Source organism: Orbicella franksi, chromosome 6 (genome assembly GCF_964199315.1).
Source record: "Orbicella franksi chromosome 6, jaOrbFran1.1, whole genome shotgun sequence".
NCBI classification, from domain to species: domain Eukaryota; kingdom Metazoa; phylum Cnidaria; class Anthozoa; order Scleractinia; family Merulinidae; genus Orbicella; species Orbicella franksi.
In genome coordinates this window covers 7,392,134-7,408,370 of record NC_138150.1, presented here as the reverse complement: position 1 = coordinate 7,408,370, position 16,237 = coordinate 7,392,134, and the positions used below count along the sequence as shown (strand labels likewise).

The following is a 16,237-nucleotide window of genomic DNA, read 5'->3' as shown; positions in this document are numbered from 1 at the left end:
AAATTAGTGACAAAATGTACTTTTATTAGCTAGTCTTTTATCTATTTATTAGAAAAAAAGTTATTTCAAATATTGAGTGGATATCTGTTCACAACAAATTGTCATAAATATCATATTACTGATGGGGAAAATGTTGATCAGGACTGCATATAATATTCAGCAACTGATTTAATCATGCTTTTGTTGTACATCATCAAGTTATGATGCCTTGGAAATTTGGAGAACATGAAAGAAGAGCAAAGTTTTTTGTGTTCTCCAAACTTCCTAAGTGTTTCTTAACTCAATGATGCAAAGCAGCACGAATCTCTTACCTTATAGCATTCCCAGTGAAAAGAAATCCGAATGACAACAATATTAAAATTTCTCTGGTAAAGTGAAGTTAACTTTGCGTTCACCATGAGGGGGCATCATTGATGTATACTGTACAGAGTTTGATACTGAAGCTTTTCTAGCTTGTTATTATGGCTCTTGATCTTTTTTCTATAGATCTCCCCCATTTAATCCCCGCTGTTGGTTGTTATTCAAGTAGAGCTTTTGTGCTTGGTTATAAGTACAGCACTACAATTTTAAAATTCTATCCAAAACGTTCATATCAAGTATAGAATGAAAGGGAAATTAATAAACAGCAGCTCCTACAGTACAAATGATATCAATTTTTGTCTACTTATTACTTTATTAATTCATACATTACCAATGAATAATAAAGTTATCATAATTTATCAATGATTTTAATAATTAATTCATAGCATGAAAGTAGTTTAATTAACTTTCATTTAATTTTGCATGCAAGTCATGTACATTTCTGCCAATAATAAATAACTCAACCATAAAATTGGGTCTTGATTCTCTCTGTCATACAGCCAATCCGAAAACAGGAAAGCCACTATATACTTGCTGGTAGTACACTTAACCTTCCCATCATCTGCTACATTTATTTTGTTGGCCACTATATTTTCTATCGAATGTTAGTATAAATCTACTAGCATTCTATCACTAGTGTTGTTCTCCGAGTGGCTACACTACTCACTATCTATTCTGTGAGAGATGAGTAGCATAGCAGTGTGCCCTTGTTAACAAAATAACGACTGCTTCTTGAAGTTTTTGAAGTGTCTGTGAAGAGGATTTAGATAAAGTTTTGAATGACTAGTAGATTTGTACTAAAACAATTAGATTATGAGCTCGAGATTTCTATGTGCAATAGTTGACTTAGGCTGCGACCTCGTCAACTATCACGCGATAGAAATCTCGAGCTCATAATCTAATTGTTTAGTATAAAATACTGTTTAGTCAATAGTTATGCAACACTATCTGGTGGCACACCATGGGATATCCCACTTGTCACTTGTATTTTCTTGGTATACACAATTAAATAAAGGCTTGGGTGTATACTGGGAAAACAGAAGTAACTCTTTGGATAGTATACCACTCAGAACAACTGCATAACTAATAAATTTGTACATGTAACTCAGATATAATAATTATATTCAGGTGTGTTAAACCTCCAAAATGATATATTTGCAAAACCCTCGTCCCCAACAAAGAGAGTGACTGAAAAGGTGTTTACCTTACTTAAGACATCCTGGAATTTTGCTCCATGTTGTTTTCTGGAGTACAAAGGCCAGGAAGATGAGGGGTCTTGTTTGCAGTGTGGAAATCTTTAGAGTATTGCAAGTGGCTCTAAAACAGAAAGTCCAGCTCTGACACCTTCACAACAACTATTTCTCAACAAGCAAAGTGGCCAAATGAATAAAATTAGATGATTTTTTGTATAAACATTAGTTGAGAACTGCTTGAAGGAGGCAATTACATGTTATGCCACAAAACAATAACATTGAAGGCAACACAAATCAAAGACAGCTGTTATGGAGGAAACTGAACTGGAAATCTAGAGATTTTTCGACTAGAAATCAGAAGGATCTCTTTTGAGACCTAGACAATCACTAAAAGTGCTCATCAACACACTGCAACAAAAGAAACAAAATAGCTTCTTTATTTCTAAATTGAGCTAGTCTGCTGTGAGAATGCTACAAACTACCTGGGGAGTAGCAGGTCTACCCCCAATGGCACCAGGAGATGTTCAGTTTGTGTGCTGAGTTATTTGAACAATAAAGCTGTTAGATATAACATGTATTAGTATGACAAGTACATGTACAAGGAGTTGCTATGACAGAATGTCACTTATTTGCATGAGTGCACAATATGTAGTTTATTGACTGGATCCTTCTCCTTGTTGATCAGGCTGCTGTGCTGTTAACATCATAAATATAACAACAGGTACAATGTACATCCACTGCAAGATAATAAACAGTCACAAAATCAACTATCCTGAGCCCTTTATGATTGTAATAGACAGGTGTAGTACATGGAATGTGACAAACTTAATTAGCTTAATACAAAGTATTTTTAATCATGCATGTTAAAATAAAGGTTAATATGTACTTACTTCAAAACAGTCACTGTCACCAAAACTCTTTGGAAATAGACAAATTTAAACCTTTTCAATCTGTTTTTTTTTTTTTTTTTGAAGTCCTATGAACTTGGTATATCAATATTATATGACAAAATTTAGTTCCCAATTTTTCCAAACATCTTTTTCACCAAACCACAATTTTGTTTCAATAACTTACACCAGGTGAGGGAAGCAAAAACCTCTTTCATAATACAAGTCAAGTCAAGTCATCTTTATTTAGGCAGGGTAGCCCCATCAGCCATAGGCTGGTATCAAAAGGGGCCCTGCGTAAAATTAAGACTACCTTTAATAAATATACTGGTTTGTAATTTGTGAAGAAATTGTTTCAGGGAAAATAAATTTCTTATAAGGTTCCCATTCCCATATATTAGTCTCCATGATACATAATTAGTAATTATCAACATTCATAATATAGATAATTAGTATCACCCAACTAGTGGACTAACGCAAATCCCGCATTTTGATTGGCTACGCTACTAGGGGACTATTAGTAATAGTCATCGAGTAGCGAAATTGGCGCCATCGAGCGTGACGCTTTCTTTCGTTTTATTCCCAAATAAATATTTCTTCAACTTGCATTTGCTAACTTAATTGTTACCTTTTCTGTCCGACTAGTTGGGTGATACTAAAACAATTAGACCCTTCGCCCTCAAGGGCCACGGGTCAGTAGCCCATGAGGCGAAGCCAAATGGGCTATTGACCTGTAGCCCTTGCGGGCTACGGGTCTAATTGTTAATTATTAATAATAAAATAGTTCATTCATGAACTGTTAAATAATTAACCAAAGGCAAGCTCTGCTCACAACTTTTCGTCAATATTATCTTTAAAAAAAACAGAGGTTACAAGTATTATATTGAATCCAATCTTTACACAAGACACTGTACAGAGTGCATGTTACAATGTACTTACATATTTTGCCAGAAATGATCTGTTATCCTGTGTCTGCCCAGCTGCCTTGTCTCTTTTCTCTTTCTCCAATTTCTGAATGTATGTCTGTGTGTCAGGACTACAGAGGACAAACAGACAAATGGATGTCACATAATTATCATGCCAAACATGTGACAACTAGATGTAACATAATTATGCCGGTCAGAAAATATATTAAACAATAGCCTCCATTTGGCACAGAAAAATGCTCGTATTTTTGTCTGCAGACATTACCTGTTCCAAAAAGTGAACAATTTTCTGAGAGCGTAGCTCAGGGAAAGCTGTGACCTTCAAGGAAGAGATACAGTGTGTTGTCTAAGGACAAAATATCCAAGCAAATGGGGCTATAATTGTGTTTATTACCCTTCACATATTTTTGTAACACACGTGGACTGAAAATTGGGGAATATCACCCAGATATTCCCCAGTTTTAATTGTACATGTATATTTAGCTGGGGCATATTTAGTCACATGACATATTGCCTGTGTAGACCAATTGCATGTGAGCGAAAATATTTGATGGCCTGATTACGCACTTCAAAACTGCTCAGGTCTGTTCTTTCACAATAATCATTTTTACCAAACAAGAATGCATTGTTTTAGTTGGTACATAGTTGCATTTAGGTGAATTACATGACTTTTGTGCACACTCTAGTTTCCTTAGTACTAGGAGTATTTCTTCTCCCCCTGGATGGGATGCTGGTCCCATGGCAGGGTTACACCTCACCAGTTCATTTACTGGTTTTCAATCAATTACCGGTCATATGCACCTTGGCTTGCCTAAGACATTGAAGAACACAATTTAACTCCTACTAGGGATAGATACTGGGTTGTTTGACTGGAGTCCAGCAGTTAGCCATTTGGCCACTACACCTCTATTTGGTGACTAGTGGTCCTGACAGTGTAACATTTTCTGTTTCAATATACATGTACATGTTATATTATGTCTGGTGCACAATAACGGTAGTGGACTAGCAGGAAACCTACATCCAGTGAGTTTTAAATAGTAGTAGCTATGACAGTTTGAATGATCTACAGTATGTATAAGGTATGTGTAGTCCTGACCAAAGGAATTTGCCTGATGGTTATGTAAGATTCTCAGTTAGTTTGATCACCTGATGACATCAAGATGTTGTATTGATCAATTGATGCATTACCAGTAAGAAGACTTCAGTGTAAAACATGCTTAAAGGGGCTAGCTAGGTAATTAAATATTTTAGGAACTCTAAACTACTATTTGGCAGAGCAACAGTCTTTTCATGGTAAAATCATAACCACATGACAAACAAGAATGGTTTCTAAGCATTACTGTACAGATCATGAGACTTTCGATCACACAAATTAACAGAAATTTTTAAAAAATCAGGCTGAAAGTTTTCAAGATTTTTTCAATGAAATTTGTTTTAATCCTCTCCAATTTTGCACATTCGTGCCCCTTTCTGGATTTTCCGAGGTTTTTTAATTCTTCTACAGTTGTACATGTTAAGTCCCTGTTGTGATATATCAGTGAATTCTACATCCAGTCAGTCAGTGCTGAATTTGCCTAAAACTGCATGATCTGGCCCCTTTAATGTACCAATACTAGTGTCAAGGACTTATAATGCATCCCCTGGTGCAATGAGGGCCAATGATGATGACTACATGAAGGTGCTGTCAGTAGTATACAGGGGTTTAATTAATGGCTGGGCACCAAGCATATTGACCAGCTGTGAGGATGATTAAATTGCCTGCCTGGTTTGACAATTTAGGGTTCACATTTTTTTACAAAGAAGTCCAGTTCCAAAAGGTTTTGCCTGCATGTAGTCTCAAACCAGTTGCCCTTGGGCTCCTGCTGAAAATGTTAATGACACCCTTGAGTACTAAATAGGTGACACATCAACTTACAGCTGTCCAGTTCCCTGGAGCATGACAACAACTGATGTGTTGAACTCTGATGGCAGTGGTGCTGCATCCTAAAAACAATTATCGGCATTAAAGTGACAACAGTTTACAGTGTCGGTTACATACAAAACACAAGTAATTCAAACAAGTTGACAACAAAAGAGATTTCAAATCTTGCTGAGAGCTTAAGAAGGAATCCACAAGAAGTTTGAGTAACAAGTGGAAAAAACTTTATGCTGAGACTGTTCACTTCACATTGCAAACCTCTGTGTGACTGTTTTAACTACAATGTTAAGTACGTTCTCAAAAGAAATCATTTCTAACAACACCAAAGGTCAAAGACAAATTTTGATGTTCATATGAAAAACTTGAAAGTAATGGTGAAATGAAACTGATGATGAAGTTTTACCAGTGTGTTTCAAAATTTCTCTGCACTTTAAAATTTATTTTCTCAAGTTCCCGTGGGAAATTGTTTTTGTTGTTATCTCAGGCACTAAAAAATGAAATTGCTCCATTTCATATCCATACTTCCACTAAAAGCATTCAGGCATAAAATTATATTTACTTTTCTTACTGGACAACAAGGAGATGAGGACTTACAGCACTTAATGATTTAGAACCTAGTAGAATTACACATCATATATCAAAATGTTAACCCTTAAAACTGGTTCAATTTCATAGATCCTGATTTTACTTCTACCAAAAAATGTCTGTTTCCTTTTTATAATGAAGTATTCATTAATAAAAATAAAAGTACAAGAAAAAAGAAAAAAACTTTCAGATAAATAAAAGAATGTAAAAACGGCACTTGCATCCACAGAAGATTCATCGAATCTGGACACTACTATTAAAATTTTAGAATACACATCAAACAGAATTACAAACCACATTGAGTGTCTTTGCATCACAGCCGCCATCAGGGATGATTAACCCAACACCATATAAGTGACCTGTAAAAAGAAACACCAGAACACAAAAATAAGCCTGAATGAACTCAAGGAGACAATATGGAAAACATACTATAACATTTAATTACTATTTAATTGTAATGGCAACTGTACTACATGTAGCTATCTTGTACATTTTAGTTTTCAGGGCTGGAAAAAAGTGCCCTCTGGGACAAGTAGATTTTCTGGCCAGGCACTTGCCTGATGGGCAAGGGCCCACGCAAGTCATGTCTGCCAACTTAATAAAAGCTAACAAAAGGTTAATAAGCGAAGACTTGTCCAGGGCAAGCAAAATGCCAGAGCTGCTTGTCCAAAGGGCAAGCTGGAATTCAAGTTTATTTTTGAGAGCCCTGATATTGCAATAAAATAACTGGCTAGCATCATAGGCATGCAATGCATGTAGAGAGCTGTGTACTGGTGCACATGGCACTTGTCATTCTATGATCATCAACTCTTTTCAGTCCAGTGGGCAAATAGGACCTCAGTAGCATTTAAGGCATGGCTCTTGTAAGCCTACAATGCAAGCCAATAATTTATTATAAAATTATGACTCAAATAATTAAAAGGTACATCAAAAAAAATTCAGAAGTTTATTTTTACCTGAGCTATCCACTGACAGTGTTATTGTCTCTGTTAGTCTTGAGGTAAACAGTGCACACTGCCATTAAAAGGGAAGAAACCCAATATTTTAAAATGTACATTCAACAAGTTGCTACCTACATACAATAGTAATGTACTTAGAGGTATCAATAACTAAATACATTACTAGCGGATTGTCAATAGAAATTCAATATTATATTTTATTAGGACAAATCACAGTGCAACTAAACGAACCAGGCCACCTAAAAGAGAGCTAACCAATCAAAATGTAAACTGAGAACAATGGACTAGTAGCTTTCTTGTGATGGCAACTTATAAGGGTCTGTTTGACATGAAGACATAAGTACTATCGACTCCTCTACGTTATAAACATTCTTAGAGATTCAGTACTTGATGGTGAATTATCATAATAATAAATCTCGCTCAAAAAATTTAGCTTGAAAACTCATTTTGCGACGACTAAACCAAGACCATTGAAAAGTGTACAAAACTTACGATCAAAACTGACCAATCAACAAATGACAAAGTTTTTCCTGAGAGGTTTGCAACAGTTTGCACTTTGTTGGGTTTTCAATTTTGCTAAGAACTATTGTTGATAATCTTCAATGTTAGTGGTTTAGTTGAGAAAAGGATCAGATCACTATCTTTTAATGTTCTGATTGGTTAACTCTTTTCCAGGTGGCCCTGTTTAATCAATCAATCGATCAATCGATCGATCGATCGATCGATCGATCGATCGATCAATCAATCAATTGATCGAGTAGTCACACTAAAAATATAATGTTCAAACATTGTAATTGATATAAAAGTTCTTTAACATCTACTCAAATCCTGCATATATTCTGACTAGATACATGTACATGTACATGAATCCCCCTCTATTTCTTTACAGTATACATATTCCAAATGCAACATTGCTAGACTGTGTGAATTTGTAGGCTATCAATTTTCTAGTTCCATGTGCCTAATTGTATTTTAAGTGAGGTTAAAATTGAGACAATGCTGGCCAGATTCTCCTTCATGGCAGCTCACATTTGCCCCACAATCTTTAAAGACACAATGTCCAGCTTATTTACTGTTGATTTGTTTACTGTGTTACGAATGAGATTCTGTCCTCAACTCTTGATTCCAAACTTGGTGTATATTCTACTTACAGCTTTTACAAATGTGGTAACACTGGTGTCACTGCTTTCACTGTTTTCTGAAGGTTTTGGTTGTAACCGTATTCTATAATAACCATTATTTGATGCTAAATCCTATAAAGGTAAGAATTACGAGTCAAATTAGTTTATTGCTGGTTAATGAAATATTGAAGTGAGCGGTAAGACTAGAAACAGTCTAAGAGTAGTACTGTAATAGTTGTAATATCAATTTAACCAAAGTATCCGATCAAGCTAATCACAAATTACAAAACCAATTCAGTGAACGAATCCAAACTCAAGGCAAAAATTTATAAGGAAATGTCTCCAAGCAAGTCACAATAAATAGTCAGTTAGTTTTGGAATTACTTCTGATTAGAAGGCAAAAATTGGTTTCGTTAAAGCAAATGCAAATTAGTAGCAACAGTCAAGTGAAAACTGCTCTACTGTAATTCATTACAGTATTTGAAATATAATAAACTGCATAATAGAGTGTGTTCACAAGACGTCATCAAATTCTCAAATCCAAAACTAAAGAGCCCCTTTGAAAAGGTTTTATCCTCATCAGGCATAAGAGACACTAAATTTATATCTGTTTACATGTGCAACTTTCCAGCTCAATAGCGTCCTTCGTCTGGAAACCAGCGCATTTGGAATTTTGGAGTTATGGCAGTGTGTGACATGAAGCTAAGATTGTGTTTGTTGAAAAACATACACTTATCTTGTGATTTTTAGCCATTTTAGGAGTTAAAGTATTTGGAAAAGTGCTTGTGTAAATGTTTTTTGGTTCGGTTCAGATAATCAGTTGTCTAGATAGCCAAAGTAAGTTCCAGATGTTTACACTATTTTCCAACCGCCATATTTGAGGACTAAGTAGGTCCTCCAACATGGCAGCTCCATACTAGGCTCTATACTTTTGCATGGAACACTTTGACAAATATCTCAACTTTGGGACAACGCACACACCTTAAACTTGGAGAACTGCCTTCTTTGTTTATTGCCTGTAATATGACAATTTCTTGACTTTATCCACTGAATAGTTTCGGATTTTATTTTTTATTGCGTGACAATGAACACACTCTATTCTTGGATTAATTACGACAACAAAATACACTATTTAGGTTATTGGGAAACAATCCACTCAATCGAAGCAGCTCAAAATTTCCCTATGTGCAGTCTGAAAGTAACGTTGTGGAAGTACACTCGCCCATGGCTTGTGTTCCCATAGCATTTTCTTGTCCTTCCCAAACTTTTAACTTTTTCTTATGAGTCAAGAAACTCTGAAAATGTATTTTTATTATTTCTGAAGTAAGTGTATTTATAAGTGTGGTAACATTAAATATTAATATGTGGTTACTCCTGAATGAGTCTTACAAACTGAAAGAGGATCACAGATTGAAAATTTAGGTTTAGTGTACCTTTAGGCTATCCATATCTTCTACAGAGAGTCCTTCACGCTGAGAGAATACTCCAGTGGACATCTTTAGGCTTTTGACATAAATGGTTCCCCTTAGAACAACAATACAAGTAGATCAATTATTATTATTCAGGTTGCATTAATTACATTGTATCCACTACTTTCAAAAGGGTACAAACATGAAAGATGAGAATTAACTTTTAATATCTTGTGCATTTCAGTGCAACATGTTTGTCTACATCTGGCACAATGGTATCAAAAAGCCCCAGCCAAATGATCGCAACATTTCAATGCAACCCATCGCAACATTGTTGGCTCAGTATTTGCAAGCCCGGCTAAACAGTCGCAACATTTTAGTGCAACATATTGCAACATTGTTGGGCGCAATATGTTGTGTGCATTTGGCCACTTTTTTGCAACAAGTTGGGTGTTGCAAATTGAACTAGTGCGCATGCCCCTGGTGCAACATTGTTGTACGAACCTGGCCAAATGACTGTACAACATCATGCAACATCCACAAAAGTTGCATGAAAAATTTGACCACTTTCAAATTGTGCCAACAACACTCTAGATGTCGCAACACATCACAACAGGGTGGCCAAACACCTGCAACATGTTGTGCCAACAATGTTGCAATAAATTGCATTGAAATGTTGCGATCATTTGGCCGTGGGTTACCATGGTAACTTGTGTTCATAACCTCTTAAATTACTGTATACACCTGACAAACTCTTATCTAGTGCGCATGCCTCTGGTGCAACATTGTTGCACGAACCTGGCCAAATGACTGTACAACATCATGCAACATCCACAAATGTTGCATGAAAAATTTGACCACTTTCAAATTGTGCCAACAACACTCTAGATGTCGCAACAAGTCACAACAGGGTGGCCAAACACCTGCAACATGTTGTGCCAACAATGTTGCAATACGCTGCATTGAAATGTTGCGATCATTTGGCCGTGGGTTACCATGGTAACTTGTGTTCATAACCTCTTAAATTACTATATACACCTGACAAAATCTTGTGGTGGATGTGCTGTGCATGCAGTCATATTTGTAGTTTTTCATTCATAACGCCATTTGAGCACGTCAAAGTTGGACCAGCAAGAAAAGTAACATAGTTCACCAGCAACATCATAATGTAAGAGGGCTATGACTTTGAAATCACTATTCAATTGTTCTTACCTTGGCTTAAAAATGGCATTTGCTCCTGGAAAAGGAAAAAAACAGCAAGATATTTTATAACTTAAAAAACATATTTTTTGCATCAACAGTCTGAACACATCTACATATCAAAATAGAATAATTATCTTTTAACAACATACATGTACTCTTATTACTGTAACTACATTGTATCAGAAATCCAAAACTTGGGGTTTACAGGATACAATTAATTTTTCCATAGTGTGAAAAAGAAAAAAAAAACTATCATTGTTCTTGGGAGGTAGGCAACAGTTTGGCAGAAAACTACCCTCTCAAGGTTAAGTATACTCAGGACTTTGGTTCCGGGACCACAACCAACAGCAATTGTGAAGCCCTGGCTAGAACCCTGAGTAAGCCTGCAAATAAAGGGCTACGGCAATTTGACTATAGAAACTAAAGAAACCTTATACATCTCATGGCACAATGAGACTTGACTTGTATGATCTCCTGGTTATCAAAGATGAAAGACCATGCTTGACCACATTTCCAAACACTTAGAAGAGAGTTGAAAAAATGACACATATCACAGTATTTTTGACCAACTTTGAGTTAATTGGAAATGTAGTCAAACATGGTCTTGAGTGCTAGATATATGTACATTGTACAGTCAATCTTGTCAATCAAAACTAACACTAAGGAGAAAATGGAAAAATATAATCGTAAAACATCTATGCTTATCAAGACCAGGTATCCAAACACTATGAGGTTCAAGATTTCCTTTATTTACTTTTTTTTTTATTTTTCAGAAAAGTAGTTTGAGAAGTCAACCCTCCAAGTTGGAAGCATTTTAGTCTCCATGGTGACTAGAATTTTGGAGCGTTATGAGTTCACTTGTAAAATAAATTATTCTGCCACCTTAATCTGCTGAAATTTAGACTGAAGAAAAGTTAACTTGGAGGGTTAGAAGTCCTGATCAATTGCAGGCCCTTTACATGACCAGGTAACATGCTAAAATTCAGCTATGCTGGGTTGCAAGTTTTGTACTGAAACATGTAAAACAGAGTAACTCATACCAGCTAAACTTCACTGGACTTTGTTTTTGATGTCACACTGCATAACAAAGAGCCCAAAATGACCTATTGTGTACCATGTGACCAGGTCACGCAAAGGCTGGGTGCCTTGAAAACTATTTTTTTTTCACTTGCCCATTAGGCATGTTCCAGCACTGATGTACTAGCCAAAAAAACCTTCTCACTAGCCCTCAAAGCTTGCGTCTTACAGCACTTTAATAACTTGAATTTTCTCAAATATTTTGTCAAGAAACTTCACTTGCCCATTGCAGGGGTTCTAATAAGGGCCAGGCACCAGCTGTGAGGACGATTTTGCCCTCCTGGTTTGACCAACAAGCAGAAAGTTTTTCCAATAAAGAAGTTCAGATAAAATACATGCAGTTTTGCCCGCCTGTGAAAACCAGTTGTTCTTCTGCTGAAAAGGTTAATGAAACCCCTACATTGGCAGAATGCACCAGCCCACTGGAAAATCTACATTGTACTAGCACTGGGTTATCAGACAGGGCATTCCTTGCACACCAAAAAGGCCTTTAACTCCTTCCTCGTAACAAAAGTGATATTGATTTTTTTTAAGGAGAAATTAAATGCTGATCACTTCTTGACGCTGAAAAGTAGTCAAAATATTTTAACTGACTGGGAAATCGTGACAACAGAGTCTATAAACATGCTCATTCTTAAAGTGGTAATTCCCTATTCCTGGGAACTACGTTTGCAGCAAATACAGTATTTAATTTATAATTTGAGGTAAATGAAGCTTACCTTCCGTTAGGCAGTGATCTATGTTGAAAACTAACTCCTCTCCGCGAGGTTCCAAGCAACCAACCTGGCAGACAAGTCAGGCGACAAAAAACATGTACATCCACTTACTTGACAAGACAACAAATTTTTTTGACACTAAATCACTAGAAATGCTGAAGGTAAATTGCACCGCATCCCTTAAATCTCAGGATCAAAGAATACGTTACCTTTTCCAAGGATAAACGATGAAACAAAAGGAGAAGAAAGAGCACAAAACTGTACGTTCTGTCCACCATATTGAAAGACAAGAATAACTCGCAAAGGATGGTGGTATTGTTATTTTTACGAGTCGGCCTGGGGGACAGTTTGAAAACAAGATGGCGGACACGGCGTGTTTAGTTGGTATACATGACTTTTTTGGCCAAACACTCGTAAATTTTAGTACGTTTTTGTAGTAATTCGATTGTGATAAGGCGAAGTATTATGAAAGTTTGCATTACGCCAGTAGGAGCAATGGAGAAAGAAATCAGTGGCTTGTTACGCGAGGTGAAACGCGCCAAATTATTTGAAATACAACGACTTGTGCGGAGAATCAGACAATTAGCTCACAAGAAAGGGACCGAAGCTCAATTGAAGAAGAACCAAAGAAAGATCGAGCGGTTCGAAAAGGAGCTGGAGTTTCTAAAGGACGCTGAGGTGGCTGAAATCATTCGCAAAATCACCAACAAGGAAGACAAAGATGGGTATAAAATTGATGAAGTGATTGAAGACTCAACGCACACAGACATTGACCTTCACAAGAGAGCTTTAGACAGGATCATTAACTCGTCAACACTAAAGAGATTTTTAGAAAAGGCTTCTGCCGGCGAGAAAGATTCTGTGGATGATGCAGCAAGACCAACAAAGATACAGCTAATGAAAGTGAAACTAAAAAGAAGTTCGGCTAAAAGTGTTCCAGCCGGAAAGTCACGACGGAACGAAGAATATGACGACGATGGCAGCATCGATACTGGGATAAGAAAAAAGCTGAAACAAAAGAAAGCTAAACAACGAAAAGGTACGATGAGTAAAAGCCCTACATCTGACATAAAGCCAGAGCTTGAAGAAGATGAAAATTATGTCTCTTGGCCTGGCTCAGACTGCAGCGAAAGTGATTTTGAGGAAGATGCTGACGATATATCTTCATTAGAGCTTAAACCAAAAGGTTTAGAGTCTTGCTTTGTCCAAACAATGTCTGGCCTAGAGACGGAGTCCATGAAGGTGAAAAGCAAACAGGGCAAAGAAAAGGGAAAAGTAGTCAATAAGAAGGGAAAAAAGAACCGTAAAGGACAGCGTGCAAGACAGCAGAAATGGGAAAAGGTTCATGGGAAGAGCGCAAAGCATTTAACTAAGAAGAAAGTAGAACTGAGTTCAAAAGAAACCAAAGGAACAAAGGAACGGAAAAATGCCAAAATTCAGCATTCTCTCAAGAGGAAAAGTGACGATGAATCACTGCATCCATCTTGGGAAGCTACAAAAAGGAGAAGATTACAAGAGACTTTGAAGGTCGAATTCAAAGGACAGAGAATAAGATTTGATGACTCAGAATAGTTGTGTTTGATATACCGTGGAACTCCGTCAATCCTAGCCAGAGCTTTCTCCGCATTCTGGCCGCGTACAAAATCGGGGCGAGAGCAAAAAAATTCATCGAAGCGGGGGACGGTGGATTGGCCGAGCGTCGGCTACGTCGACTTTTTGCTGTCGCCCCAATATTCGCGCGACCCGCCGACTTTGCTCGTTCAACCTCCCCTACAGAGCGCCTACTTCCGAGGCCACGTAAGCCACGTTAATCCGACCAACAACAGACTATCAAAAAATCTGCACTCCTGTCAAAGTAGCGGGGTGGTGGTACCGGTATTGCATGAAATTGGCTCCTGATTAAATGGGGTTTCCATAACGCAGATGATTGATTGAGACTCTCTTTGGGCCAACCGCCAAACGAAAGTGGTCGTAGCATTCATGAAGAAGTCAAATTTAAAACGAAGCGTTTCTAAGATAAGGCGTTACTGTTTAGACTAAACACGTGAACGTTCCTTGACTTAACTTACCGTTACGTGATGTTTAACAACTGATATCGCGAGAAAAAGTAATTTTTTTAGAAGTAAATTTTAAGAAATGATAAGGACATTTTTCAATTTATTCGCATAAGACTGTATTTGTATCACTGTCATTTTTTGTGTTTTAGCTGCACATTCCCCTGAGAAAAGTATATCCGAGATCAGAGCAGAAAATAAAATCAATTGTTACAGCAAGCCATGCACTAGTGATTAACTTGCAAAATTATGGGCAATTATTTTGTGACCATTTCATATATCAGCCGTTTTGAGAAAGTTTGTTCTGCAAAGCTTATGTAACAATGTCGAAAGGTATTATGGGTAATGGTGGTTTACTGTTGCTTGATTGAAGTTCGAGGTGTTTCAGCGTGATAGAACGAAACAGCATGAACACGAGTATTCATGCTTTCTCTGTCCTTCTTTCCGAAACACCGTGAACCTCAACCAAGCAATGATCAACTATGCAATACCCATAATACCAATCGGCATTGTCTCGTACGCTTTTGTGCTTTTGTGGGACATTTGTCTAAACAACTGAAGTGTACCCTCACGTGAACCGACCACCCAAACGGCAAGCCTGTGCGGTCGTTTACGCTAGATAGTCGCTAATGATATCAGATCAGAAGGATCTAAATTTTGGTTTGTACCCAAATTCGCAATTAGCCAATCAGTAGCCGTGGCTACTATCTATCAAGTCACTGACCTGATATGGCTACACTATGACGGACATTTAGCTCAATTTGGGTGCGGTAAATACCTAATCGTACCCTTTTCGTATCCTTTTGGTACGTTTTGGTGGCATGTCAAGCTTGTTTGGTCTCGCCAAGGGTATTTTGGCTCGACTACGTCTCGCCAAAATAGGAACCTCGAGCCGAAGCGTACCAAAAGAATACGATTAGATACATATAACCCCAATCGTTTCCAAGGTTCAGTTGATGCCTTCACAAAGCACCCGTAAACCTAAAAACCACGTTAATTATATAAAACACATCTAGTAATCAATTCGAGGATATTTCGTGCATCCAGTGCAATTTCCAAGTCGTGATACCTGCGATGTTTAATGAGCCAATAGTCACGCGTGAACATAGGACAAAAAACAAACTTCAAGGCCCTAAAAGGGCTGTAAGGCGAATCGTTACCCAATTTGCAACCGTAGCAGGGTAGAATGATAATTTCAAACCATCAAATTGTAATAGCCGCGAGCTATAAAGGAGGCGATGTCGCTTCTTACTTACTTTTAATATCTAAACAACATGGCGGGAACTGCATAGAAAAGATCGCAAAGCATGGTGGTTCACATGCTGATTACGTCTTTACTGCTAACTCTAGAAGTAAAAAAATCTTATCTAATTTACGAAGTCAAAAAACGTGCCAAGTTTTCTCCGAGTATATACAACTGACTTGAGATGCTGCTCAAGGTAAACTGGACACTAAATTGGGTCGCATCCACTATTTACAAAGATAGCCTTGAACACTACTCAAATTTAACTAAGATAATAATTGCTCTTGCTACTGAGTTTAACATCGTAAAATATATCGCATAGTTTAACAAAAGAGTCAGCCCCAACGGGAACGAATTGTTTTAGACCTATTTGAAGCAATGACTTGGAAGAGAGGTTACTTCCAGCAAGCTGTGTTCCCGAGTTATTGAACTTATTTTAAAGTTTACTAAGTAGGGGGTGATTTATTCTACAACTGTGTTCATATTTGTTGCTGTTTTGAACGTTTTCTGTCATAGTATCGAGAAAAGATTCTAGTTTTATCTTTGACGTGTTCAGTTATAATGCAGCCCTCGTTAGGAAGCCGTG

General features: G+C 37.2%; 2 protein-coding genes across 2 annotated transcripts; one reads left to right on the top strand and one right to left on the bottom strand.

Annotated features, from left to right (window-relative positions):
* Positions 1 to 3: 3 nt before the first annotated feature.
* On the bottom strand, positions 4 to 12,704 carry LOC145491476 (ER membrane protein complex subunit 10-like). The gene is made up of 10 exons (XM_081470718.1): positions 12,564 to 12,704; positions 12,358 to 12,421; positions 10,571 to 10,595; positions 9,383 to 9,473; positions 7,980 to 8,081; positions 6,826 to 6,883; positions 6,164 to 6,228; positions 5,282 to 5,349; positions 3,380 to 3,476; positions 4 to 2,290 (listed from the first exon to the last, which is right to left on the bottom strand). Exons 1-10 carry the CDS (start codon positions 12,630 to 12,632, stop codon positions 2,207 to 2,209), a joined length of 723 nt encoding a protein of 240 aa, XP_081326844.1. The 5' UTR covers positions 12,633 to 12,704; the 3' UTR covers positions 4 to 2,206.
* Positions 12,705 to 12,729: 25 nt separating this feature from the next.
* On the top strand, positions 12,730 to 14,627 carry LOC145491466 (uncharacterized). The gene has a single exon (XM_081470708.1). It carries the CDS (start codon positions 12,820 to 12,822, stop codon positions 13,924 to 13,926), a length of 1,107 nt encoding a protein of 368 aa, XP_081326834.1. The 5' UTR covers positions 12,730 to 12,819; the 3' UTR covers positions 13,927 to 14,627.
* Positions 14,628 to 16,237: the final 1,610 nt, after the last annotated feature.

Excerpts from the sequence above, each read along its gene's own strand:
- LOC145491476 (XM_081470718.1), bottom strand. The coding sequence starts at position 12,632 with ATGGTGGACAGAACGTACAGTTTTGTGCTCTTTCTTCTCCTTTTGTTT. Across the intron at positions 12,422-12,563 it reads ATCGTTTATCCTTGGAAAAG|GTTGGTTGCTTGGAACCTCG; the intron begins GTAACGTATTCT and ends CTTGTCTGCCAG. Across the intron at positions 6,884-7,979 it reads TTACCACATTTGTAAAAGCT|TGTGCACTGTTTACCTCAAG; the intron begins GTAAGTAGAATA and ends TTTTAATGGCAG.
- LOC145491466 (XM_081470708.1), top strand. The coding sequence starts at position 12,820 with ATGAAAGTTTGCATTACGCCAGTAGGAGCAATGGAGAAAGAAATCAGT.